A 24191-nucleotide genomic window follows, 5' to 3' on the forward strand; every position below is an offset into this window, starting at 1 on the left:
CCTGCCAAGACGGGGGTCCGCAACTCCCACATGCATCCACCGGCATCTCCACACTGGACATCTGTCACGTCAAGACTCGCTACGACATGAGCAGCCGAATGCGATAACTGCGATAACGAGACCGACGTCACGCGATCCCCTCACCAGCCATGGCAGCAGACGAGCCAGCCGCGGACAAGGGCCCCTCCAACCCTGAACTCGACATCAAGAAGCTCCACGCGCTACCTTCGGAACAGCAAGACCTCTACTTGCTGACCTTCAGTTCCGATCTCGCCCGCCATGTGGCTTCCTTGGATGGCGACGGCGCCTCGGCCCACCAAATATACATCAAGAAGGAGATATTCCAGATCGTCAACCTCGCGTCCCCCGCCCCCACACGAGTGATCCGAAACAACTTGGGACGAGCAATTGCGGGCATATTCGAAAAGGGAGACAGGAAGCTGCTCTTTGAGTCTATCAATGAGTCGGTTGGCATAATCAACGCGGCAGGAAAAAGCGAGAAAGATGTTAGGACGAAGCATGCGGCTGTGCATTGCCTGGGCGCCATCTTCGAGGCCGCGGGCGATAGCGCTATAGGGCTGTCTCCACTGGCTGTCAAGTCGCTGCTGGGACTCATCAAGTTCTCGCAGAACTACACCGGACTACGAGCGGCAGTGTTCAAGGCTGTGGGCAAGGTCTTCAAAGGCGTCAGCTCGCACGCCGATGAACTCATTGCGAGAGACGCGTGGAAGCAGGCGCGCAACGCTGGCAGCGACAAATCATACCTCGTTCAGACAGCGGTGTTCTACTGTCTGGAACAACTACTCCGGCACACGACCTTCTTCGACAACTCGAACGACTTCGATAAATTGCAAAATGTAGCCTGGAAGGCGATCGATAGTCCCTCGTCGTCGGTGAGACGCGCTGTTGCATCGTGCATCAGCGCTGCGTTGGTGAAGAACTACTCCGAGAACGCGCCAGTTGACCTTCCCATCCTTGGCATTACCCGTTCGTCGACCGCGCAGAAGAAAAAGAGGAACAGAAAACCGGGCGACGACGACGGTGATGATGTGGTTATGGAGCGCTCAGAGTCTCCGGCACCCAAGAAGTCGGCTTACCAACTCTCCTTCACCATCGCAAGTCTTCTCAAACTGCTTGCGACGCAGTACTGTCGACCCCAGGCTGGCAATCGCGCAAGAGCTGGAATTGCCGTATGCTACATCAAGACTATCAAGGGGCTGGGCGAGCAGATCGTCGAGACCAAATATCCAGAGATTGCGCGCAGCTTATTCACGGACATTCTCAGCAACAATGTCATCGTACAAAATCGCTACCGCACACTCAGCACTAGGAAGTTCGTTGCCGTCATACTGGAAACAGTCATTGGCCGCGAGATGCTAGGAGAATCGGGCCAACTCAATGCCGCAAGATTCTTGGTCAACGAGATATTGAAAGACTATCCACAGGCATTGAAGGAGCGACCAGAGCCAACAAAGCAAATTTTGATCGGGGCACTGAGTACGCTGTCCGCACTCTTCAATAGTTTGGGATCCGCTACAAATGTCATTGCGGACTCTTGCCGCGATGCACTCCTCCAGGTATTGCAGCATCCGAGTTACACAGTTCAGGTTACCGCTTCTGCCTGTCTGCGCTCTTTTGTGCTTGCGTGTCCACTTCAGTTACTGCCAGCAGTTACGATCTGTATGAACAGCGTCAACCGAGAGCTTGGTCTCCTCGCCGGACCAAGGCAGTCACCTAGGAAGTGCGTTGGTCTCGCGAACGGCCTTTCTGCTGTACTCAGCACGTCTACGTCTCAACCACTCCATGGGTCCGTAGATGTAAATTCGAGAGTACTCCAACAAGCCACTTCACTCCTCAAGTCGGCGAGCAACTCAGATTTGAGGATTGGTTCGACCCAGATTCAAGTCGCATGGATCCTGATCGGAGGCTTGATGACTCTTGGTCCCAACTTTGTCAAGATACACCTTTCCCAATTACTTCTGTTATGGAAGAATGCGCTTCCGAAACCTCTAAACAGAGACAACATGGTACAAAGGAACTACCTAGAACTCTGCTTCCTAGCACACGTTCGGGAGTGCGCTTTAGGCTCTATCTTGACCTTCTTGGAATTCAACAGCCGCATCTTAACGCTTGACGTTACGAAGAGACTGGCAGCGATGCTGCAAAATACAACAATGTTCCTGAATACCTTGCCGGCTAAGAAGACGACGGATGACATGTCTCAGCGGCTGTCACCCGCACTTCAACTTCACGACTTTGATCTCATGGTCCGGAGGAGAGTGCTTCAATGTTACACTAAACTTGTCGAGCTGAGTCCAGCAAGTAGTCATGAGGTGTTACTCCAGACAAACTTGTTACCTTTCGCCATCGCATCCTTCGCAGAGCCGGACAACTACACCACAAGCTCATTTAGTACGGCAATCGCAAGTGCTGCAGGAACGTTCGAAAGCATATGGGAGGTGGCTGATAACCATGGTTTCGGTGTCACTGGACTGGTGCGTGGGTTCGACATCACACCCCTTCCTGGAGAGCAAGAGACTGGTACCCACCATCACTGGCTCACGAGGCATGGACCTGAGTCGATTATTGACCGCACGCTTCTATCACCCATCTGTGGTGCTCGTGAACACGATTCGATATCCTTGTACATCAGAACATCAGACGAGAGCCATGAGCTTCCGGATCCACCAGCGACTGAAGTCGTCAACTCGGCACTTCAGTTGTTTGCGATATGTCTACCACTCCAAACTGCTAGGATCCAAGAAAGCATTTTGGAGCAGATGACATCATTCCTTTCCGCAAGTAGCCTGCAGCGCGACATTAACAGAAAGACGGCCATGATGGTCAACATTGCATATGCGGTGCTATCTGCTCTGAAGGTTGCAGTCAAGGAGACCCGCTCGGCTCCAGGAAGTCTGAAAGGACCGGCGGTCGAAAAGGTGATGCAGGATCTGTTGCATCTTTTTGTTGTCCTTCCCGACCCGTTCATCCGCAACCTTGCTAGTGAAGCTTTGGGTCGTCTGTGCAACAGCTCTGGAAACGCTCTCACCACCACTGAGGTAAACTACCTGGTCGACCAGATCGTCGCTAATCGGGAACCCAATGCTCGTTCTGGGTATGCTGTCGCGCTTGGCTGTATACACTCTCAGCTCGGTGGTATGGCTGCTGGCTTTCATCTCAAGAATATACTTGGAATACTGATGTCGCTCGGCAATGATCCCCATCCGGTTGTGCACTTCTGGGCCATCGACAGTCTATCGAGGGTTGCTGACTCCGCCGGTCTATCCTTCTCCAGTTATGTTACCAGTACGCTCGGCATGCTAGCGCAACTATATGCAGCCGACACACACAACGATGAATCGATGTCTCCGGCATATTCGAACATTGAGATCGACATACCTACCCCTGCCGTAATCGCGCGATGCGTCGACAGCACAATCAACGTGCTTGGGCCGGACCTGCAAGATGTTGCAAAGGCAAGAGATCTGATCATGACTCTTGTCGGCCTCTTCCAGGGCGATGCGGATGAGCTGATCATCATCGAGAGTCTGCGCTGCCAGGAACATATTTCGCTATACGCGCCTGGCCACATGGAGTTCTCAGCCTACGTGAAACAATTACAACGGGCGGTTGAAAGCAGCTCGACACAAATCCGTGACATGGCTATCGACGGGTTACACAATCTCATGAGGCGCAACACGGAGGAAGTCATACGTGCTGCCGATCCCGGTCTGGAAGATCAGCTGTGGCATGTTCTCGATCGTGACTCTGAGCATGAAGTAGTGCGGAATATCATCCGCAACTGGCTGCATCAAACTGGCTTATCGGACACCGCGACATGGGTTCAGCGATGCCACTCAGTACTCACAAAAACGAAGAAAGTCGAGACGCAAGACAAGATCGAATCGAAGCCAAAAGCAGGAGCGACTGATTTGCAGGACGAGGAAGTCGCGGGCTTTGCATCAGCGTCTAATGCGCCTGGGGCTGAGGCTGGAGATGGCGCTCAAGTCAGTCAGGAACTACTCAAGTGGCAAGTGCGAACATTCGGTATGGATTGCTTGAGCGAGCTTGTCGCGATGGTGAGCAAAGAGGCCACATTCAGAGAGGAGTCACCCTGTGTCATGGCCTTACAGCAGAGGGTTGCTGATGTTGTGCGCATCGCTTTCTCTGCATCGACCGCCGGTGTAGTACAACTGAGGATTCGCGGCTTGAAGATTATCGACCAAGTGCTCAAGCTATTCGGCAAAACACCCGATCCCGACTTCGCTGAAGTCACTTTGCTTGAGCAGTACCAAGCTCAAATCGGTTCAGCTCTTACCCCAGCGTTTGCAGCAGATTCATCGCCTGAGCTCGCCGCTGAAGCTGTCAACGTATGCGCCACGTTCATTGCTACCGGAATCGTTACAGATGTAGATAGAATGGGTCGTATCCTCAAGCTGCTCGTCTCAGCGCTTGAGAACTTCTCCAGCGAATCCGAAACCGCAGCAATCGGCGATCTCAAAGGACTCAGCTCGAACGCTCAAGTCATGGTCAAAATGGCAGTCTTCTCAGCGTGGGCAGAACTGCAGATTGCGAGTGCCGAGCAAAGCTACTTGGTGGATGTACTGAAGCCACACATCGCAAAGTTGACTCCTCTTTGGTTAGCGTCGCTCCGAGAGTATGCCCGTCTGAGGTTCGAGCCCGACATTTCTTCTTCCATGGGTTCTGCCTCTCTATCTGGAAGTCTAGACACAATCTATGCTGCGCTCAACCGCGAGACGCTTCTGAAGGTATGTTTGGTTGTCGAAAACCTTTGATCAATATTAACAAAGTGCAGTTCTACCAAGATACCTGGCTCAACCTTGTAGATGCCATTGCCAGCCTCATTGACGAAGACAGCGAGTTCGTGTTTGACGCTTTAGATGGCAAAACCGAGTTGTCGGAATCTACCCCCAATGGGAAGTCTGATCACATCAACTACCGCGATGAGCCTGTCGCTTTCTTCTTCGTTCTCTTCGGACTTGCATTCGAAGCATTAGCAGGCCGCCCAGGTGATCTACAAGCGTCCAAGGAGCAGATCCTGGAAATATTGCAGGCACTGAAGAAGATTCTGCGACCTTCGGTATCTGGTCATGCAATCTATCGGGAAGTTGTGTTCTCAGAAACGATGGATATGCTAGATCGACTCGTGCTCACGGAGGGCTTGACGGTTCAAACAGTCATCGTCGAAATCACACGGAACCTGTGTCTTGGCCATCCATCTGCACGCAGAGACCAAGGGTAAGGACATCCGGAAGCTCTACAATTAGCTTGCTGACATCGATAGAACTACCGCCGCGGATGAGCATCTTTCCGAAGACATTGATCAGCTGTTCGAGTTAACCAAGATTATGGTGCTAGTCCTGTCTGGACTTGTGCCTGGGTTGGAAGACAGCAAAGCCAAGGGTATGTTGGCTTCAATATTGCGTCATAAGCAGTCGCTAATCTCACTCCTAGCACGCCACGAGATGAATGAAGAGGCGGTCGCTCTACTGACAACAGCGCTGTCTGCGCTCGTAGATGCCGCGCAAGTCTTCCCATCGATTATCAAGGCTGACCTTCACGCTTGCATCCTTCACATTTTCGCGACCATACTAAGCACTGGGGCCTGCCAAACCACAGTCATTCCTCAAGCGCTTCCGATCTTCAAGCGCTTCATCACCAGTCTCGCACCGCATGCCGAAGGGACGGATGACACTAGCAAGCAACTCCGCGCAACTCTTTCGCGCTTCCTCGCAATTCTCAGATACGCACAGCAGCGTGAGTTTGATGCTGCTCTTGCATGTGAGAAGAATACCGTTCTTGCGACTACCATCTTACTGAGCTCCGCCGCTTCTGCGTTCTCACCTGACGATCCGCTCGTCAAGCGCTTCATCGACGACCTCTTCGACTGTCTTGGCACGGTAACAACGAGCAAGGTAGCAGCAGGCTGCTGTCGCTCACTGCTGCTTCTACCCAAGAAAGGCGCTCTTGAGACGAGCCTTGCTAAACTCATCCTTCCACCAACACTCGCCTTCTTGGCAACGCCTTCTGATGTAGAGGGTCTTGACGAATCTCGCACAACGCTCGCACAGACTCTTGTCACATTCATCTCCACACTACCACAACCGTCACAGCGCCAGACTGCGACCAAGATCATTATACCTGCGCTGTTGGCACGGGCGCAGAAGGAGCCCAAGGCCAGCCAAGAAATTGCGGCGCGCTTACTCGAGATCGCTAGTGCGGATCAGCAGGCGTTTAGGGGCGTGGTGACCGGGCTAAACGCCGACCAGAGGAGTTTCATGGAGGGAGTGCTCAAGAGCGGGCAAGGACCGAGAAGGCAGGAGGCTAGTAGGGAGGATGACGGCATGCCAAAGATCGCGCTCAAGATGGACTTTGGCTCATAAGACTCGTTGTATGATCTACGGCGTTTGTCTTCCAGGTGGACTACATCTCCCTCTGAATCCCCTTCAACGAGCGGTTGACTCTTCGCATCTGGATGCTCAGCTTACTACATGTCAGCAAAAGAAGGGGCGTGCGCTGCGCGGGTCGCATGCATGCATAGGCTCTATTGAAGGACACAGATCCACCATTGGCGCGGTCTGCATTGTAGGTAATTCTTATTGGTCGCTGTGGCGATTGTTGGCTTTGTGCGCATCTTCAGGCTAGACAGGAAGTCATGGGTGAGCACATTAGAGCTAATTCCTGGAACGGGGCTTTCGAGCTAGACGCCTTCCGGCGAGTTGCAGATCAGAAGCATGTAAGCCACATGGCGGCAGTATACTCTAACCATGCACTAATGTTCGATGTTGGATCTTGACCAGTGACTTCTACAGTCGCCTACCCGCGATTTGGGGGCTGAACCGATGCTATTGGTAGAACATTTCAAGCCTCCGGGAGACGGCTCACCACCGCTGCACCCGGAAGCGACTGCGGGTGTCACAGAACCACGCCTTCTCAATTCCGTCGCCAAGCTGACGACCCAATTTTCATGTGGATGACATGTCGCGACCCGTGCCGTGGAGAAGGTATGAGCAAGAAACCGCCACGCCCGCGATGCACGTCTGATCCTGCCAGTCGGTGTCTTTACCTCTTCGAGTGTCGCTCGCCACAAAATGAGTGAATAGCCAGACAGATACACGAGACATCTTATCGGCTTACGGTGGTCTCGATCTCTTTGTAGTATCTTTGGTTCCTTTATCTTCTCCCGCAGTCTCGGTGCTGAGGCTCTGCATGCTCTCTCCGCTGCACGCCATTTCGCCCTCCTTATAGCCGTCGGCCTCCAGCACTGTTTCTTTCGTTCTTGGATCAGCGAGCACCCAACATCTGTTAGCTGGCCAACATCACCCTACGACGAGCAATGTCAAACGACCCCGAGGTCGAGCATAAGGCGGCTGTTAGCCAGGTTCGCAATGCCCCTCACGAAAGTTCACATGGATCGGAGAAAGACGCAGAATATCTTAGCAATACCCCAGATGGCGACAACACGGTTGACACCAACTTCCAGGCTGGTGTTCAAGACATCGAAGCCGTGACGCTCTCCTGGACCACCGGAGCGCTGGTGACTGCCTATATCCTCATATGGCTGGTCTACTTCATCCAGGGCTTGGTAGGCCAAATCAGCAGCGCCTTGATACCCTACGTTACCTCTTCTTTCGCCCTTCACTCCCTCACCCCTACCACCAGCGTCCTCAGCTCTGTCATCGGAGGTGTGACGAATCTCAGCATAGCCAAGGTTCTGGACGTTTTCGGCCGCCCACAAGGATTCCTTCTCTGCTCCATACTCGCCACTGTCGGGCTTGTTATGTCGGCTGCTTGCAACAACGTTGAGGCATACGCTGCGTCGCAGATCTTCTATACCGTCGGCATCAATGGTGTTGGATACAGTCTGAGCGTGTTCGTCGCAGACACGTCATCATTGCGCCACCGAGGTCTTATCCAAGCTCTGGCTGCTTCGTCCTCTTTGATCACCGCCTGGCTTGGCGGACCGATCTCTACGGCATTTCTCAACGGAGCAGGCTGGCGTTGGGCCTTTGGCATGGAAAGCATCCTCGTCCCGGCGGTCACCCTTCCTCTTTTCGGCCTTTTCACTTACCACTACTTCAAGGCGAAGAAGCAAGGTCTGGTACCCCAACGGTCGAGTGGACGCACATTTTGGGAGTCGTTCAAGTACTACATGCGCGAGTTCGACGCTGTTGGTCTCTTCACGCTATCTACTGGATTCGCATTCTTCCTTCTGCCGTTCAACCTCTACACTCTGCAAGCCAAGGGATGGGACTCGCCCATGATCATTTGCTTTCTCGTCTTCGGTATCATCTTACTGATCCTTTTCGGAATCTGGGAGCGATTCTTTGCTGAGATTTGCTTCATCCCCTGGAACCTTCTTCTGGATCGCACTGTCGCTGGAGCGTGTCTCCTGTCCTTTGCTCTCTTCTTCAGCTATATGTGCTGGAGTTTGTACTTCACCTCCATCCTGCAAGTCGTCAACAACCTCAGCGTTACGCATGCCAGCTACATCATGTCGACCTATAGCGTTGGTGGCTACATCTTGGCTATCCTTGTCGGTGGCTTCATATCCTATACTGGACGGTTCAAACCAGTCACTCTCTTCTTCTCACTCCCTATGGTAGTACTCGGAACCGCACTGCTCATCCACTTCAATCAGCCCACGGAAAAGATCGGTTATATCGTCATGTGCCAGATCTTCGCCGCGTTTGGTGGTGGCGTCATGACAATCACGGCCGAGATTGCCATCCTGGCCGCAGTCAAGGAGCAGCAATACTTCGCTGTCGCCATCGCTCTGGTTTCCATGTGTGGAGGTGTTGGTGGAGCCATTGGACTAACGGTGTCCTCTGCAATTTGGCAAGACGTGGTCCCCAAGAAGCTCATGGAGTACCTTCCGGCGGAAGAACTTCCAAACTTCTTGATGATCTACGCGGATATCACGACGCAGCTGTCGTACCCAGTTGGATCACCCACTCGATTGGCGGTACAGAGGGCTTACGGAGATGCACAAAGATATCTGTTCATCGCAGGTACTGCTGCATGGATCATCGGCATAGCTGGCGTGCTCATGTGGCGAAACATCGACGTTATTGGCATGAAGCAGACAAAGGGCCGTGTATTCTAAGCTACATCAACATCTCGAGACAGCTGTTGTTAGAAAAGCGGGACATCGTTCTTCCAGCTTCTTGGTCTTGAGAGCAAAGAACATGAGACCTGCAGTACCTGAATCACCATGCACTAGAAACCCTTCTCTTCAACTCTTGTTACATTCGCGAGTCGCCTGTATACTTTGTATTATCATAACCTCTTCCCTTCGTTGATGTATTGTTGCGCGCTTGCCAGAAAGAACGCTGGGTGCATGATATGCAAACTCCTGAAATCCTCCCAAATTCTTCCTATATATACACCACGCATGCTTTCCATAACTCCCTCCTCTTTATTACCCTACCAATGATCCGAGAAACCTCAGCAATGCATGCCATAGTTCGAAAACGCTTGCGACGGGTCAATAATGATGGAATCGTCCAAATTCGTGAAAGCCAACAACTCCGAATTGATGTCGTAGGCGCCAGAATCATCGAATGTAAGATCAAGACTTTGCTGTGTCTGTAGCGGGGTCATGAAGTTGCTGCGGGCGTCAGTATTATGACTTACGTAGGTTTGTTGAGTCATCACTTACGGATCCCAATTGCCCCATAACTGAGCTATCATCTCGTCATCGAGATGCACCTGCCCATTCGACCCATTCGCGTCTCCGTTGTTCTGTTGAGCCTGACCTGTGATACCCAGGTCTGCGAGACGTAATGGTGTTTCCTCGGTCACCATCTTGGTAAATCCAATCTGCTCCATACCACGTGTGAGCTCCACCAGCTTCTCGATGTGCGCGCTATACCGGGATGTTCTAGTATGTGCGTAGGCAAGGATGAAGATCATGATCAGCCGTAGGATACATGTGCTGTCAAAGGCCGTTAAGCTCGATAGTGTGCCATCGTTTGCCATTTGTGTCAGTATCGAGATGCTTTTTTGTGCAGCGTCAATGCACATCTTGCCCATCCGTTCGAACCATATTCTTTTGCTCGAAGCCAGCGTCCCGTGCTTGATGACGAGGTACAGAAGGAAAGGCCGCGTGAGGAGTATCGTGGTGCTCCAATATTGTAGATGCAAGATTGCGACCGCACGTCGGTGTGTGGGAGGCGCGGGTACGTCGTATTTGAGGTGTGGCGGCATCTGGCGATACCACTTTTGCAGCAGCAGAAGGGAATTAGATACGGTTGAGAAGGATATCGAATTGGCAGAGCGTTCCATGTAGACTGACTGTATGATCTCACGCTTCAAGCGACAGAGAGATACAGATGTCGCCATCCATGATAGCGGGGTATGGAGTCCGGGATATAGTATCTCATAACCGTTAGTATCGACGCGTTATGAATGGGCGATTCTAGACTTACCTGCTCTGAAGGCATGGGCGTAGTGACCTTCGTAAACCGCTCATCTATGACCGTCGGACTCCCGCCTCGCGAAGATAGTTCCTGGTCGAGCTGAAACAGTGTCCACCAGATTCTGCGATTTTGTTCTCGCTCCATTGTAGTTCCAGAATCAGCTAATTGATCACGATGTAAACCTAAAGAAAACGCCATCTGAACGCTAGCGCCCATGTACAGATAAGCGCTGACCCTGGAGCAAAGGTTCTCCATAGCGATGCTCTGAGAAGTGGTCAGCCATGTCGAACACAGTCTCAACAATGCCAGGTGTACATACCATCGTAGCCATTGCACGTATACTATCGACATCGGCCTCATCATATACTGCCGGAATAAGTTGTTTTGCAAGTGTAATGTAATCCTCTGATGTCTTCGGGTCCAACGCAGCTGGCCAATCCGGTGGCGGAGAGTTACCGTTGGGGCCTACATAGTTGGCTGCGCCAATGGCGAACATCGTGTATAAACAGCACATCCAAGAGCTCGATGAGCGCGGTGCCGACTCGGAGTATGTATTTTCTATTCGTCGGAGCAGGGTTTCCACTGGGTATAGCCAGTACGTGCAATGGACATCCTCTAGAAACCGAGAGATGTAGACGTCGCACAACTCTCGACCGGGAAGGTAGTAGCTCTCTTCAAAACCAGGAGAATTCGAAGGCGAGGAGCCTGGTAGAGTAGGCGGATATGAGCCTACTTTGGGGCCTGGGATGATCGACGGGTCCTTCCTTTGCATACCCAAAGTGGCCACAGCAGCATTAAAGGGTATTTCACTGTGAGCGCCAACGTATCGAAACTTCCCTCTTGAATCTTTCATCATGCAGCCCAATGGCTCATGCAGTTCCTGCACGTCTTGTTCCTCGCCATCATCAACACTCTCTGCATCCTCAGGCGACTCTTGGTCATTGCTGAAGAGGCCTTCAGTATGCTGGACAGGCTCCGCATTAAACGTGCCCTCCTTGATAGCTTTGGCGATGGTTCGCAGAGATTGCAGGTTCAGCTCATGTCCAGGGAAGAAATGTTCGAGGATGCGCATAGAACATTGGTATTCTTCCTCGGTAACGTGGTAATAAGGCCTTTTCCTTCTTGGGGTAGCGATTGTGCACACCGCGCCTGTGCGTGCGCAGTAACGACATGGTCCCGGGACTTAAGATTGTCAGCTTGTGTCATTGTCGGCACGATCGTACTACCGGTGGGAGAAACCCCATACCAGGATCAATACACTAGAGGTAGTCATTAGTTTCTTGGCACTGATTGACGCGGAGATGCCTTAAGCTACCTTTGTCTTCCTACTGCGACACCGATCACAGCTGCTGTGGACACGATGGGCGTTCGGAGCTCTGCTGGATGGGGGTGCCGAAACTCGTGGCGGGGCGACGGCCGCGTACTCGGCCATATTTATCCGACACCCTCGACAGCCCGGCCGAGTGAGATGACACTAGCGGCGATACGAAAATTTCATTCGGCAGGCTTGCAGCAGTTCGTGGAGAAGTCATGGAGCATCGAGCCCGCTGCAGTTGAGGATAAAGGAAAAGGGATCCCATTTCTAGCGGGGGATCTGCTGGGGCATTGCGCCCGCGCAAGGCCACCCTGCAGAACCTGCCGGTCGGCTAATCAAAATCTATAGCGAACACAGAATAGCGCTGGAGAGACGGCAAATCATGTCGCAGCCGATCGTGTCATGTCGCAATATTTAAGATATCTTAATCAAGACGCTCTTTGTTTCCAGAAAGTTGTTCAAGGAATACAGAGGCTCGCCTTCGCGTCCTGAGCCTGATGACTTGTATCCACCGAAGGGCATGTCTACGCCGGTAACTAGGTGTCGTCGAGTCAGCGAATGCATCACGTACAATCCAATCGAATACATATTGCTTACCTGGTGAGGTGCAGTTGACGCCGACCGTACCAGCTTCAAGCCCTGTTGCGAAGCGCATCGCGCGATCGATGTTTTTGGTGTACACTGACGCATATAGTCCGTACCTAGACACAATTAGTCAGTATTTGTTTCAGCTTGGCCACGCTAGGGACCGTGAGACGAACTCTGTTGCATTAGCCTTTGCGAGCACCTCGTCCTCAGTCTTGAAGACATTGATGTTGACAACTGGGCCAAAGATCTCTTCTTTCATGATCTTTGCATCCTCTGGCGTGTTCTTGAATATAGTGGGCTCAATGTAATAGCCTTCGCGCCCCGATGGAGCGCCGCCACCAGTGAGGAGTTCGCCGCCGGATTGCTTTCCCGATTCCAAATATTGTAATACAGTCTTGTGTTGCGCCTCATCGGCTTGTGGGCCATGGTTGACGCCATTCTCACGCGCATCGAGGGGGTCACCCATTTTGACCTCTTCTTCAAAGTTTTGCTTGAAGAGCTCGATGTACTTGTCGGCAACCGTATCTTGGACGTAGATGCGCGAGTTGGCCATGCAGACTTGACCACTGTTCCACTGGATGCTGTGAGCCGTTTCCTTCACGGCCTTTTCCAGATCGGCATCTTCGAAGATGACCGCCGGAGACTTGCCTCCGAGTTCGAGGAACACTTGCTTCATGTTGGACTTTGCGGCGGCTGCCTGGATCAAACGTCCGGTGCGACTTGAGCCTGTGAACGATAACGCTCGTACGTCCATGTGGTGGCTTAAGATGGATCCGCTAACATTGCCGAAGCCGGTGATGATGTTGATCACACCTGGAGGAAAGCCAGCTTGCTGTACCAGAGTGGCGATTTTTGCGGACTACCATCGTCAGTCTATTGCAGGAGTATGGAAAGAATGGCGTACAGTCAATGGAGCCTTTTCAGAACTCTTTAAGACAACGGTATTCCCGACAATGAGAGCCGGTGCTAACTTATTGGCCAAAAACAACAATGGGACGTTCCAGGGAATAATGCCAGCTACAACACCATAAGGTTGACGCAGCGTCATGTTGACATATCCTGGAGTCTGGACGCTCGTGGTACCTGGTCGATGTTAGTAGCATGCTGCAAAACTCACACTCAACCATCTTACCCTGCACACTGTATCCAGCTTCTGCATAACGATCCCACTTCGCTGCAGAAGCATAGGCATCGAAGAACTCGCCTACTGGGCGACCCATAGAGCTTGCTTCTAAAGCGGCCAACTCATCGTTGTTCTCTCGGATCAGACTAGCCAACTTCTTGAAGTATTGGCCTCTTTGGTCTGGAGTCAATTTTGACCAAGCAGGAAAAGCAGCTTTTGCTGCAGCGACAGCATTGTCGGTGTCTTGCTCAGATGCCTCGTGGACTGTAACGATCGTAAGTCTGTTTTCTCCGAAGTTGGTCGCAAGCTCTTGCGTTGACGTTCCAGACTCACCTTTTGCTACGAGCTTCAATGTGGCGGGGTTAGTAATGTCAAACGTCTTCCCATTTGATGATTCAACGAACTATAAAGTAGTTAGCGGAGGCATAATTAATTGATTCAAGGGAGCCAACCTCTCCGTTGATGAAGAGACGCGTCTCGATTTTTTCCGGTAGACCCATTTTGATGGCGGAAGTTCTAGAGCAAGTATATGCAAGCGTCCCTTGATAAGGGTTCAAAGATTGTGGCAGCGTATGCTATCTCTTCCGTGGAGATAGGTGCGGTAAATTTGGAGAAGCAGCGAGGCTGTGGCACGGCGTTGCTTCGATGACCCCACCTCGGTGCCGTCTTGCTCCACACGTTCTCAAAACGTCCCACCGGAAAGATCAGCCCGCGGCTTCAGACATGTCGCGTCCATACCACCGCCAATATAGGCGAGCCCATTCGCGGAGCTCTGGCATAAGTTCCACCCTTGCTGCGAATCTCACGTGGTTGGGGAATAGTTCCATGTATCGCTGACAACTTCGTGTTAGACTGATAATGATAAGAAGCGGCGTAGGGCCTCAGCGATCGGATGACTTGCACTTTCATAACCTTTCCGAGACGCCGACATCATGGGTAGCGAGATTGAGCAATTGAAGGCGATAGTGGGGAAGCTTCAGGCGGAGGTAACGCGTTTGAGCGGTAGGTGCTTAGTCAGCTATCGATTAGCTTCCTGCGGCCTGCTAACGGAACACCAGATCAGGAGGACATTCGCAAGCTTCAGTACACTTACGGGTACTATCTCGATAAGTGTCTGTACAAAGAGGTTAGTAGAGCGAAGAATCTATCTGACTAGAAGCTCATCTTGACAGGTCGCCAACCTCTACTCCGATCACCCGGACACATGCGTTGAGTTCCTCGGAGGCCGATACAATGGCAAGGAGGGCGTCAAGAGACTCTATATCGGTCGCTTCGCAAATGCCTTCGTAGCCGGACGCAATGGCCCTGTGCATGGCTTTCTTCTCGATCACCCACAGATGCAGGGCATAGTCGACGTCAACGCCGATGGCACGCGAGCCAAAGGTCGCTTCCGCAGCATGATGTCAGCCGGTACCCACGATAGCATCAAAGATACACACCCTCGCGGCCTAGTACAATGGTGGGAAGGTGGCATATACGAGAACGAATACATCAAAGAAGATGGGGCATGGAAGATCTTCAGGTTGAAGTACTTCCCTTTCTGGCACGCGACCTTCGAAAAGGGGTGGGCGCACACCAAGCCGAACTATGTACCCTTCCTCTCGAAAACGTACCCGGAGGATCCAAATGGGCCAGACGTTCTTTGTGATCGTCCGATGCTCTGGCCTGACACGCGCGTCGTGCCATTCCACTACAATCACCCTGTCACTGGTGAGCAAGTCGCCGACGATGATCTTAGAGCTCCACACTTTGGTCAGGATGCTTCAACAAGCGCTCCTCCACTCGTGCTGAGCAAACCAGAATCTGATTCGTGAAGGACTGCTTAGCTTGGAATGTCGAATAACTTTATGACCATAACTCGCGCTGCATGTGTCGATATGGCGCATGAAGATGTAGCCCTTCTTTGCTATAATGCGATTGGAATGACTTGAATTTTCGAACGAATAATGTTACATCTTTCGTGCTCGCACCAACTCGTTAGTGGCGTTTGTGGAGTCGTACAAGTACAACGCGGCCACGGCTTCAGATCTCTTTGCATCCTACTCTATGCAGTCTAACAGGTGTATTGGAAGCTCAAAGTTACATCGCTAATGATGCGCAGCAAGCCCCAGACATAGAGCACGTGTACGCGACCAAAGTAGCCACGCAAGCCTTCACAGTCACCACCAGTTGATCAGCGTTATAGCCAGTTTTCTCGGAAAAGCATCCCTCTTAGCGGGTCGGAGACGGAGCAAGGCGACCTATCATCCCCGAGTCAGCTGCGTGCTATGATCTGTCATAGCTATAATCGGACGAGAAACTCTCAGTCCAGCGCTACGGCTATGTCCGTGTCCAAAAGTGTAGATTCGTCCCATTTCCAGGGTTCAATGCTGTGTCGGACCAATAGTCCCGCTTGCGATCCCGCGCGGTCGCATCAATCCGGGCACAACAACCCCTGTAATCATCCCCAACTACCCCGCAAATCCACCTCCCCACATCCATACTCGTAACCTTTGAGGACGGCAGTACGTCTGGTAGCAGACCAATGCGTCTCCTTGCCAGAACGAAGCATTGTAATATGAGGGACACTTTGTATTAGAGCACGTTAATGCCAGGTGGGAGGGCACAGCACGTACGCGATGGCACACATATTTTCTCTCGCGAACCCTGCCTCATCAGCGTATCATGAAGGGAACCGGTCGGGTGACCAAGTCAAGTTCCCAGATAGTGGCTTCTTCCAAGGCTTCAACAAACCATCGCGCCTCGAAGCCGACATCTTTGAGCTCGAGACGACTGGTACAGTGAGTATGTCGTCCTGTAGAGATAGAGCACGAAGCTCAGTGCTTTCAGATCCCCAAAGATATAAACGGAACCTTTTTCCGTATACAGCCAGACCATCGCTTCCCACCCTTATACGAGGAGGACATACACTTCAACGGCGATGGTTCGGTTTCAGCATTTCGTTTCGAGAACGGTCACGTCGACTTCAGACAGCGATATGTACATACCGACCGGTTCAAGGCGGAAACGAAGGCGCGCAAATCTCTACTTGGCCGATACAGAAACCCATATACCGATAACGAGATGGTGAAGGGCATTATCAGAACAGCATCCAATACTAACATCATATTCTGGCGAGGGGTGCTGTTAGCCATCAAGGAAGACGGCCCACCTTTCGCTATGGACCCGGTCACACTAGAGACAATTGGCCGATATGACTTCGACGGTCAAGTACAAACTCCAACGTTTACTGCGCACCCCAAATTCGATCCAGACACTGGAGAAATGATATGCTATGGCTATGAAGCTGGAGGCAATGGGTACGATGCCAGTTGTGACATCGTAGTATACACGATCGACAAAGATGGGAAGAAAACTGAGGAATGCTGGTACAAGGCACCGTTCTGTGGGATGATACACGATTGCGCTATCACGAAGAACTACTTGATTCTACCACTCACACCAATCAAGGTCAATGCTGAAAGGCTCAAGAAGGGCGGCAATCACTTTGCGTGGGACCCAGACGAAGACCAGTGGTACGGCATCGTGCCTCGTCGGAATGGAAAGCCAGAGGACATTGTCTGGCTGCGCGCCGACAACGGTGTGTATGCCACTAGTGATATCTTGACAGGCGCTAACGATTTCAGGCTTTCACGGTCACGTCGCTGGCTCATACGAAGACTCGTCGGGACACATCGTCGTCGACTTGACCATAGCTTCAGACAATGTCTTCTTTTTCTTCCCACCAGACAGCCAGGCAAACACACCCACGACGTTGCTTCAACGTAACAAGCTGGTCTCTGATACTTACCGCTGGGTCTTCGATCCCAAAACCCCCACCAACACGCGGGTACAACCTCATAAACTCTTTGGTATCAACGGCGAGTTCTCCCGCATCGACGATAGAGTTCTGACGAAGAAGTACAACCACTTCTGGCAATGTAACATCGACCCGAGCAAACCGTATGACTTCCCCAAGTGTGGCCCGCCAGCCGGTGGACTCTTCAACGTCTTGGGACACTACGAGTGGGACAGTGGGAAGAAAGATACCTTCTGGGCAGGACCGACATGTACTTTCCAAGAACCGGTTTTCGTTCCAAAGGCCTCGTCTTCTCCATCAGACTTCGTGGAAGGCGAGGGATACATCATGGCTTTGCTCAACCATCTCGATGTTTTGCGCAACGACATCCTCATCTTCGACGCGCAGAACATCTCCCAGGGGCCGCTAGCTGTCATTCATCTACCCGTCAAGTTGCGTCTCGGTCTACATGGTAACTTCATCGAGCAGAAAGACATTGATGAGTGGGCCGAGAAGCGCAAGGAGGGCGGTGAGGTTGGGCCGGCGGTACCGGCGAAGGAGATACTGCCGTGGCAGAAGAAGATGGCAGAGGAGGAGGGCCTTGGAGTTGCAGTGCCAGTACCAGAGAAGGACTTTTTCAATGGGTCGAACGGTGCGATTGGACTCAACGGTAGTTGATTTGTCGGTGAAGCTTAACCGACAAGGAGAAACTGCTAATGCAAACCGATCTCGACAGTGCTCTTATAGTTGTCTCCCCTATTTAAGGATACATTACTGGAATCCTGTTAAATTTGATCGTCTGGGTGTATAAGAATAGCAAGCGCAAACTGCTTGCTTCCAATTAGTACAGGTACTATTCGATACTCACTTCCAAGTCACACAAGCGCTTCTGTACAGTTCCACACCCACCCTTTTAGCAGCCTCACGGATCAGAAAAGATGAGTTCTAAGTCCCCACTACAACTCCTTGACTCCTCAAGAACTTACTGGGGTGAATGGTGTGCACAGACATCATGCCCTCTTTCCTACCATTCTAGTGATGGGCCCGCCTCTAGTACTAAGGTGGCGATGAAAGCACCCACCCCTTATATAAACCAGCTCATTTCCATGACCACGGGCCCATTACCCTCAGTCCGGCTGGTCAACTGCATACCGACTTACCAGAATCTCTTTTTGAGTACGCCCGTCTACCCATTAAGCAAGATTAGGGACAAACTAGAAATCCCTATCAGATCGACCTCAATCATGGCCGATCAATCCTTGCCAAGAGGAATTTTGTACACAACTCCAGCTCCGTCTTCCGGCATGAATCACAAGGCCTTGCGCAAAGCTCGAAAGTCCGCGGGAAGGGTAGCTAACGGCAGAGTGTGTGAAGCCAACGAGCAGGAAGCTTGCGCCGGAGAATCCCCATCTATCGATACGCGGCCGATCGAAGATACGGTCCAGTACGAGTGTTGCATCTGTGGAGATGACTTCATATTTTCCGAAGGAGTCGCTCACTGTACAGAACACTTCATGTGCAACGACTGCGTCGTCGACGCCTACAACGCTGCCCTCGCAGACACTGAAGCCTTTCCAGCCCGGTGCTGCACTCCACTTCCACGTCGTCTTGTAGAACACTTGCTGAGCCCAGAGGTCCTCGAGACCTACTCACTCAAGGCGCAAGAATACTACACACCACGCGCCATTCGCGTTTATTGTGTCAATGAGCGGTGTCGCTCATTCGTCCCGAAATCTCATGTGGACAACAGCCACGCTTTCTCCACAGTGGCGCACTGCGGATGCGGGACTAACACCTGCGTCGGATGCCAGCATGAGTGGGAAGGTCAAGAGCACAGATGTGTAGTGTCGGACGAGCCAGGGATGCGGCCGAAGTGGATGCCTGAGTACTCGAGCAGCTGTCGCGCAAAGTCATGTCCAAATTGCCGGGTCTGGATGGAGCACAAAGAAGCTTGCAACCATATGACCTGTCATTACTGTCGTCATGAGTTCTGCTTCGTTTGTCTACTACCTTGGACCAACGAAGGCTTCCATCAGAATGAAGGTTGCCCGTCTTACGGAGATCCAGTCGAGGGGTATGATGAACAGGGGTATGAGCTTGGTGCTCGCGGCCTGCATCGAGACAGTGGTTATAGTCGCGCAGGACTCAATCGACTTGGCCAGCGACAGTTAAGCCACGCCATCACGCAGCACGATGCAGCTTATGATGGTGATGACTATAACGATCCTGACTTTGATGATCATCGCTACGATGATGAGTTGGTTGATGATATAGATTATGGCGACGAATGGGGTTACGAAGATGATGAACCGGAGTACGACGAGGATGATGCAACAGAAGAAGATACGTCTGATGATGAGATTGATATCGACCGAACAGATCCGGCGCAAGTGGTCCACGACCCCGAGGATGAAGCCGAGCAAGATGGTCAAACTCATAACGTTGACGACGATCAATCTGAGCTGAGCTGGATTGACGGGCCTCAGAATGATTTCAGCGAAGACGGCGAAGTAGACGCAGCGCAGAGCGAGGCTGACGTAGCTGCTCCTGCAGATGATGTCGTTCCAGTCGGGACAACAATTGTAACTCTACCAGATCCAGCACCACCACGCCCACAGCCGTCACCGCCATCAGATATGGCTCGACAAGAGATTCGTCTGCGCCGACGCGTCCCAATTCTGGCCCCGAAACCACACGACGCTAGCGTCATCTTCGACGGCGGTACTCCGAGCTTCCTGCAGCTCAACTGTATCCACTCGTGGCGACGCAAGATGCTCTATGCGACAGAGTATAGCTATTCGCGCTGCAAAGGATGTACATATCGTGCGAATAGTTGGACAAACTTCTGCTCTATCTGCGGGCTGGTCGCTTGCGATTGGTGCACACAAAGCTTCCGCTACCGGTTCTTGGCCGAGTGGGAGTGCGCGGCGAGTATGGTGGATGTCTTCATTTGGGCAGAGAAGGGTGTCGTACCGTTCAAGACTGAGCGTCGTCGAAAGGTGAAGAAGGTGGAGGACGAGATTTGGGCGGATTGCGACGAAGACACGCTGGGTCTCGCGAGACTAATCAAGGTTTTTGAAGCCCAGCTGTCAGAGCTACAGCCTTTTCTATACTATGGTTTTGGAATTAGTCCGTTGTTCGAAGGGCTGGAGCTGGAGATGCGGAAGGAGTACTGGGCTGTTACGGAGGAGGACGTGGGTATACCTGGCCTCACCATGACATTCGACCTGGCGAGGAACTTCTTTGCACCATTGCGCTGGGATGAATCGACGTAGCCGCGTACAGCGGAGGAGTCCGGCAGTGCAATTATAATTGAATTGCTACCGAGGTCTGCAATAGCACATAGCAAAGATTCTAAGAAACCTGCAGACGCCTAATGGAATGTCGATGTTCGCGTAGATGTGACGCGAAGTGATGACGTCATGGCGTGGCATTTTCGCGCGTCACCATCTCGGGGCCGTCTTCCGACCTCCTCCCATCCAAGATCAACACGGCAGCAGCTATCAAAAGACAGCTGAAATTTACTAGCCACCACACAATTTTTCTTTTCGCTCCTTGCTTTCATTTGCATTACCTCCTGTCTCATTTCGTTGCGTTCATGTGCATCGTCCAATTGTCCAGCTTTTTGCCTGCCATGTTCCTTCCTTCTGACAGATCGGTGACGTGGACTCTTTCTTGACCGGGTGAGAGTTGTGAGCGTATTGTCACATCTAGTTGAAGGTACCAGTGTTATGCTCTTGACAGACTCTCGCGTAGCTCTCTTCTTCAACACACTACATGAAGCAGTAGAATCAACGAAAAAAGGGTGTGGGTAATCATCCTCCACTTCGTCAGTACGAGCCCCCAACGCAGTTCGCACCTAGTCTCTCGTGAGATCTCCGTTCGTACATCTCCGCCGTTGTATTGACCCGGGGATCGGGTATTCTATTGGGGGGTTATGTGTTCGCGAAAACAAGAGTCGGGGGCTTACCGTATGTTGCGTATGCGCATCGGAGCGCGTTGGGATGCGCCGTTCGATCGTCAGCAAGAGCCCCAACACGCTCTCGCCTAGGTCTCGAGACCTTCGTGTGGTACCGTCACTCACGTCCGTCTCGCGGTTATTGAACGTCCTCGCCCAGTTGGGTGCTCAAGGTCCAGCCCAAGGAACGTGGTTCCAAGAACTCTTGCGCCAGATGAGCGGCAAGCGCACGTTTCTTCCGTTCGGTCCGTGGCTACCCATAACACCCGCACGAGGAGCCCGCTGTCACAGATGTCGACAAGAACCCGTCATACAGCGTAGCGGGCCCTTTGTACACATGGTATGACCATCAGGTCTGGGGGCAGCATGATGGGCCTCGTAGGATGGCTGGCTTGCACCATAAACGGCGGGTTCCATCCTTGTGAGCGAAGGTTTCGGAACAAAAGAGGTACTCAGGGGTACCGAAGAGAAGTGGGAATGTGGGCGGAGGGGAGGAAAGGGAGGACAGTCAGGAGGGATAGTCTTGTTCTTATTGCAGCCTGTCGGACCCCGGCGGCCGTATTGGCTCATGCCCCACCACGTCCGTCAGGTATGTTGATCACGTTATTCACTTGCACCACGGAGGGTGCCTAGACGCACAGACGTACTGAAATTCCTTCCTCTACTTGGCGTGCTCTACGTTCTTTGAACCACTGACACCGAGATCGTACCTTATCCCCCTTACTGAATACCCGCCATGGCTCCCAGCCACCATCAATCGATCAAGTCCAACAAGCGCCGCAGATCTCACTCGCCAAGTACCGACGACAAGAAGAAACAGAAGCAGACGCAGAAGCGGACGGCGGAAACCACATCGACAAGGCGACATGACGCTCGCAAGGTTGCAGAAAACGCCCCGGAAAAACACGTCGCCTCCAGGACCAAGTCAAGGGCGGCAAGGCGCGCGGCAGCGAGGGATAGGCACACTCGTAGTACCGCTCGCTCCGGCAAAGCGTTGGCTGCCCCTCCAGTAACTACACTGTATGCGACCGCCATAGATCTTCCCGATGAAGTGATTTTGATGATATTTGACTATGTAAGTAGTCCTTGGGATCCGCTCAAACTCAGTCGTAACGTGACTGGCGCTCCAGCAGAGTGTTGAAGCTAACTTGGGTAGTGCGGAAAGGAGAGCCAGTTGCGACTGTCGATGACCTGCAAGGCAATGCACCGAGTTGGAACGGAGGCACGTTTCCGGGATATCGACATCGTGGTCGGCCGGATAACGTCCAAGATGACCCCCGCTCAATTCTCGATCGTTCTCAAAAACTTGCGTTTCACTCGGCATCTTCGTATCAATGTACTGGACAATGATCGTGGAACATGGCTTTTTAAGCGTCTTCTCAACCGTCTCAAGGAGCTCAGCCCATTGTCGCTACGCTTCGTGGGTTCTCTCAATTACAAGTCGTACGTCGGACTATACGGCCTTCTCACCAGCAAGGAGCGTGGTGAGAAACTCAGATCTAAACTTCGCAACCTCGATCTTCCAATGCGACCGCTTCGCGAGACTTGCCGACCTGGACATAGCAACTCGGAGCCTTTCAAAGATGGTGGCATCTTCAACCACTCGGCTATTATCCGGTTCCAATCAGACAAGCAACTAGAAAAGCCCCTGGCTAGGGAGATCAGTGTCGTAGGAGATCACGATCCCAGCCAGCAATTGGACTCCGGCACCCCGCATAGTGTGGCGCAAAACGTCATCCAGATGATGGGTATCGAGACTCGAAGTATTGATGAGCTGGTGGTCTTTGGCCGACATACGACTAGGGACTCTCCGACCTTCTATCTTCAGAACCCTTTCGATAACTTTGGTCTTCACTTGCATTCGAAGCCGTTCGGGCTCAGAGAGCTGAGTCTTGTTGGCCTCGATTTCCGGCAACTACGGCCTGCCATGTTTACTTCATTCAGCATCACGACTCTTCGCACTCTTCGGGTGAAGCAATGCTGCTGGTTGAAGAAACTTTTCGAGCACCTGATGAGCTCAAAGGACCCTCTTCGTCTTCATACGGTCAAGATCAATATATACAGCTATGGAGAGTATCTTCAGCCGGATGAAGCTTTCGGATTCGCCAAGTTCTGCAAGTCATTTTCGACTTTGAAGAAGGTCGAGATAGAAGCTGGTGCAGATTGGCAAACTGACTTTGACGCGCATATTCTCAGTTCGCACAGCGAACTCGAAGAGTGCTTCCTGAGTCTCGGCAAACCATCACTAGACATGGCGACGATCGAGATTCTCCAGGAGAACCACAAGAACCTCCAGGTGTTAGGTTTCAGGTGTCAAGAGATAGCGGGATCTTTGGAGCGGGGTCGTTTATCACAAGAAAGTGAAAAAGAGATTTCTCTTCTGGCTGCTGAATTGCCGCTGTTCAAGAAGTTGGAGGAGTGGCAGTTGATCTGCGATACCCCTCGCTCCAAGGACGTATTGGGTAGTTTCAAGACCATTGCGACGGAGATACACCAGCGCGTCGCGGCTGCCTTTGGCACACGTCCACTCAACATCAACACCATTTCGATCCTCACTCGAGACATCTTCTACACCCTAGATGAGGTTGACGCTGGGAAGATACCCCACATGCATAGGTTTCATTTCTCAAAGGTGGTAGCAGAGACTGGGGGTATTCAGTGTTGAAGGAAGGGACAAAGACCGGTTACAGCATGCGGCGAAAGCTCCAGAGATTAAGTTGGCGTTTGTGAAGCAGAGGGGTGTGGAGGGCCTCCCGGAAGTGCTGCAGGTAGATGGAACAGCAGGATATACATGGGCTTTGAGGGTGACAGGGAGTATGTCAGAAATACCAATCACATATTGCACATACACATCTTGGCGCCTAATTCATGGTTCCACATCAGATCAGATGGAGCGACCCGAAGCTGTAGGATGTCAAGTCGCACGCGAGTACGAACCTGAATCGACGCCCTAGATGGGTGGACTTTGGGCTTGAACGGGAAGTTCG

At 52.1% G+C, this 24191-nt stretch overlaps 8 protein-coding genes across 8 annotated transcripts; 6 read left to right on the forward strand and 2 right to left on the reverse strand.

Annotated features, from left to right (window-relative positions):
* Positions 1–149: 149 nt before the first annotated feature.
* On the forward strand, positions 150–6404 carry J4E79_011718 (uncharacterized protein; the record flags this gene model as incomplete). Its single annotated transcript, XM_049360547.1, has 4 exons — positions 150–4769; positions 4817–5259; positions 5306–5424; positions 5476–6404. The coding sequence occupies 4 exons, from the start codon at positions 150–152 to the stop codon at positions 6402–6404; spliced, it is 6111 nt and encodes a 2036-aa protein (XP_049204994.1).
* A 953-nt stretch (positions 6405–7357) lies between these two features.
* Positions 7358–9127, forward strand: J4E79_011719 (uncharacterized protein; the record flags this gene model as incomplete). The annotated part of the gene is made up of 1 exon (XM_049360548.1): positions 7358–9127. One exon carries the CDS (start codon positions 7358–7360, stop codon positions 9125–9127), a length of 1770 nt encoding a protein of 589 aa, XP_049204995.1.
* Positions 9128–9468: 341 nt separating this feature from the next.
* J4E79_011720 (uncharacterized protein) lies at positions 9469–11874 on the reverse strand (the record flags this gene model as incomplete). The annotated part of the gene is made up of 6 exons (XM_049360549.1): positions 9469–9631; positions 9683–10401; positions 10452–10706; positions 10762–11624; positions 11689–11701; positions 11758–11874. 6 exons carry the CDS (start codon positions 11872–11874, stop codon positions 9469–9471), a joined length of 2130 nt encoding a protein of 709 aa, XP_049204996.1.
* Positions 11875–12171: 297 nt separating this feature from the next.
* On the reverse strand, positions 12172–13968 carry J4E79_011721 (uncharacterized protein; the record flags this gene model as incomplete). Its single annotated transcript, XM_049360550.1, has 7 exons — positions 12172–12293; positions 12355–12458; positions 12519–13204; positions 13250–13428; positions 13478–13732; positions 13802–13871; positions 13921–13968. 7 exons carry the CDS (start codon positions 13966–13968, stop codon positions 12172–12174), a joined length of 1464 nt encoding a protein of 487 aa, XP_049204997.1.
* A 432-nt stretch (positions 13969–14400) lies between these two features.
* Positions 14401–15282, forward strand: J4E79_011722 (uncharacterized protein; the record flags this gene model as incomplete). Its single annotated transcript, XM_049360551.1, has 3 exons — positions 14401–14470; positions 14527–14594; positions 14641–15282. The coding sequence occupies 3 exons, from the start codon at positions 14401–14403 to the stop codon at positions 15280–15282; spliced, it is 780 nt and encodes a 259-aa protein (XP_049204998.1).
* Positions 15283–16086: 804 nt separating this feature from the next.
* J4E79_011723 (uncharacterized protein) lies at positions 16087–17924 on the forward strand (the record flags this gene model as incomplete). The annotated part of the gene is made up of 3 exons (XM_049360552.1): positions 16087–16248; positions 16298–17048; positions 17095–17924. 3 exons carry the CDS (start codon positions 16087–16089, stop codon positions 17922–17924), a joined length of 1743 nt encoding a protein of 580 aa, XP_049204999.1.
* A 1305-nt stretch (positions 17925–19229) lies between these two features.
* J4E79_011724 (uncharacterized protein) lies at positions 19230–20521 on the forward strand (the record flags this gene model as incomplete). Its single annotated transcript, XM_049360553.1, has 2 exons — positions 19230–19370; positions 19415–20521. 2 exons carry the CDS (start codon positions 19230–19232, stop codon positions 20519–20521), a joined length of 1248 nt encoding a protein of 415 aa, XP_049205000.1.
* A 1419-nt stretch (positions 20522–21940) lies between these two features.
* On the forward strand, positions 21941–23869 carry J4E79_011725 (uncharacterized protein; the record flags this gene model as incomplete). The annotated part of the gene is made up of 2 exons (XM_049360554.1): positions 21941–22279; positions 22361–23869. 2 exons carry the CDS (start codon positions 21941–21943, stop codon positions 23867–23869), a joined length of 1848 nt encoding a protein of 615 aa, XP_049205001.1.
* Positions 23870–24191: the final 322 nt, after the last annotated feature.

The sequence above is a fragment of the Alternaria viburni genome (assembly GCF_023758015.1).
Source record: "Alternaria viburni strain BMP 2772 chromosome Unknown scaffold_47, whole genome shotgun sequence".
Classification (NCBI taxonomy): domain Eukaryota; kingdom Fungi; phylum Ascomycota; class Dothideomycetes; order Pleosporales; family Pleosporaceae; genus Alternaria; species Alternaria viburni.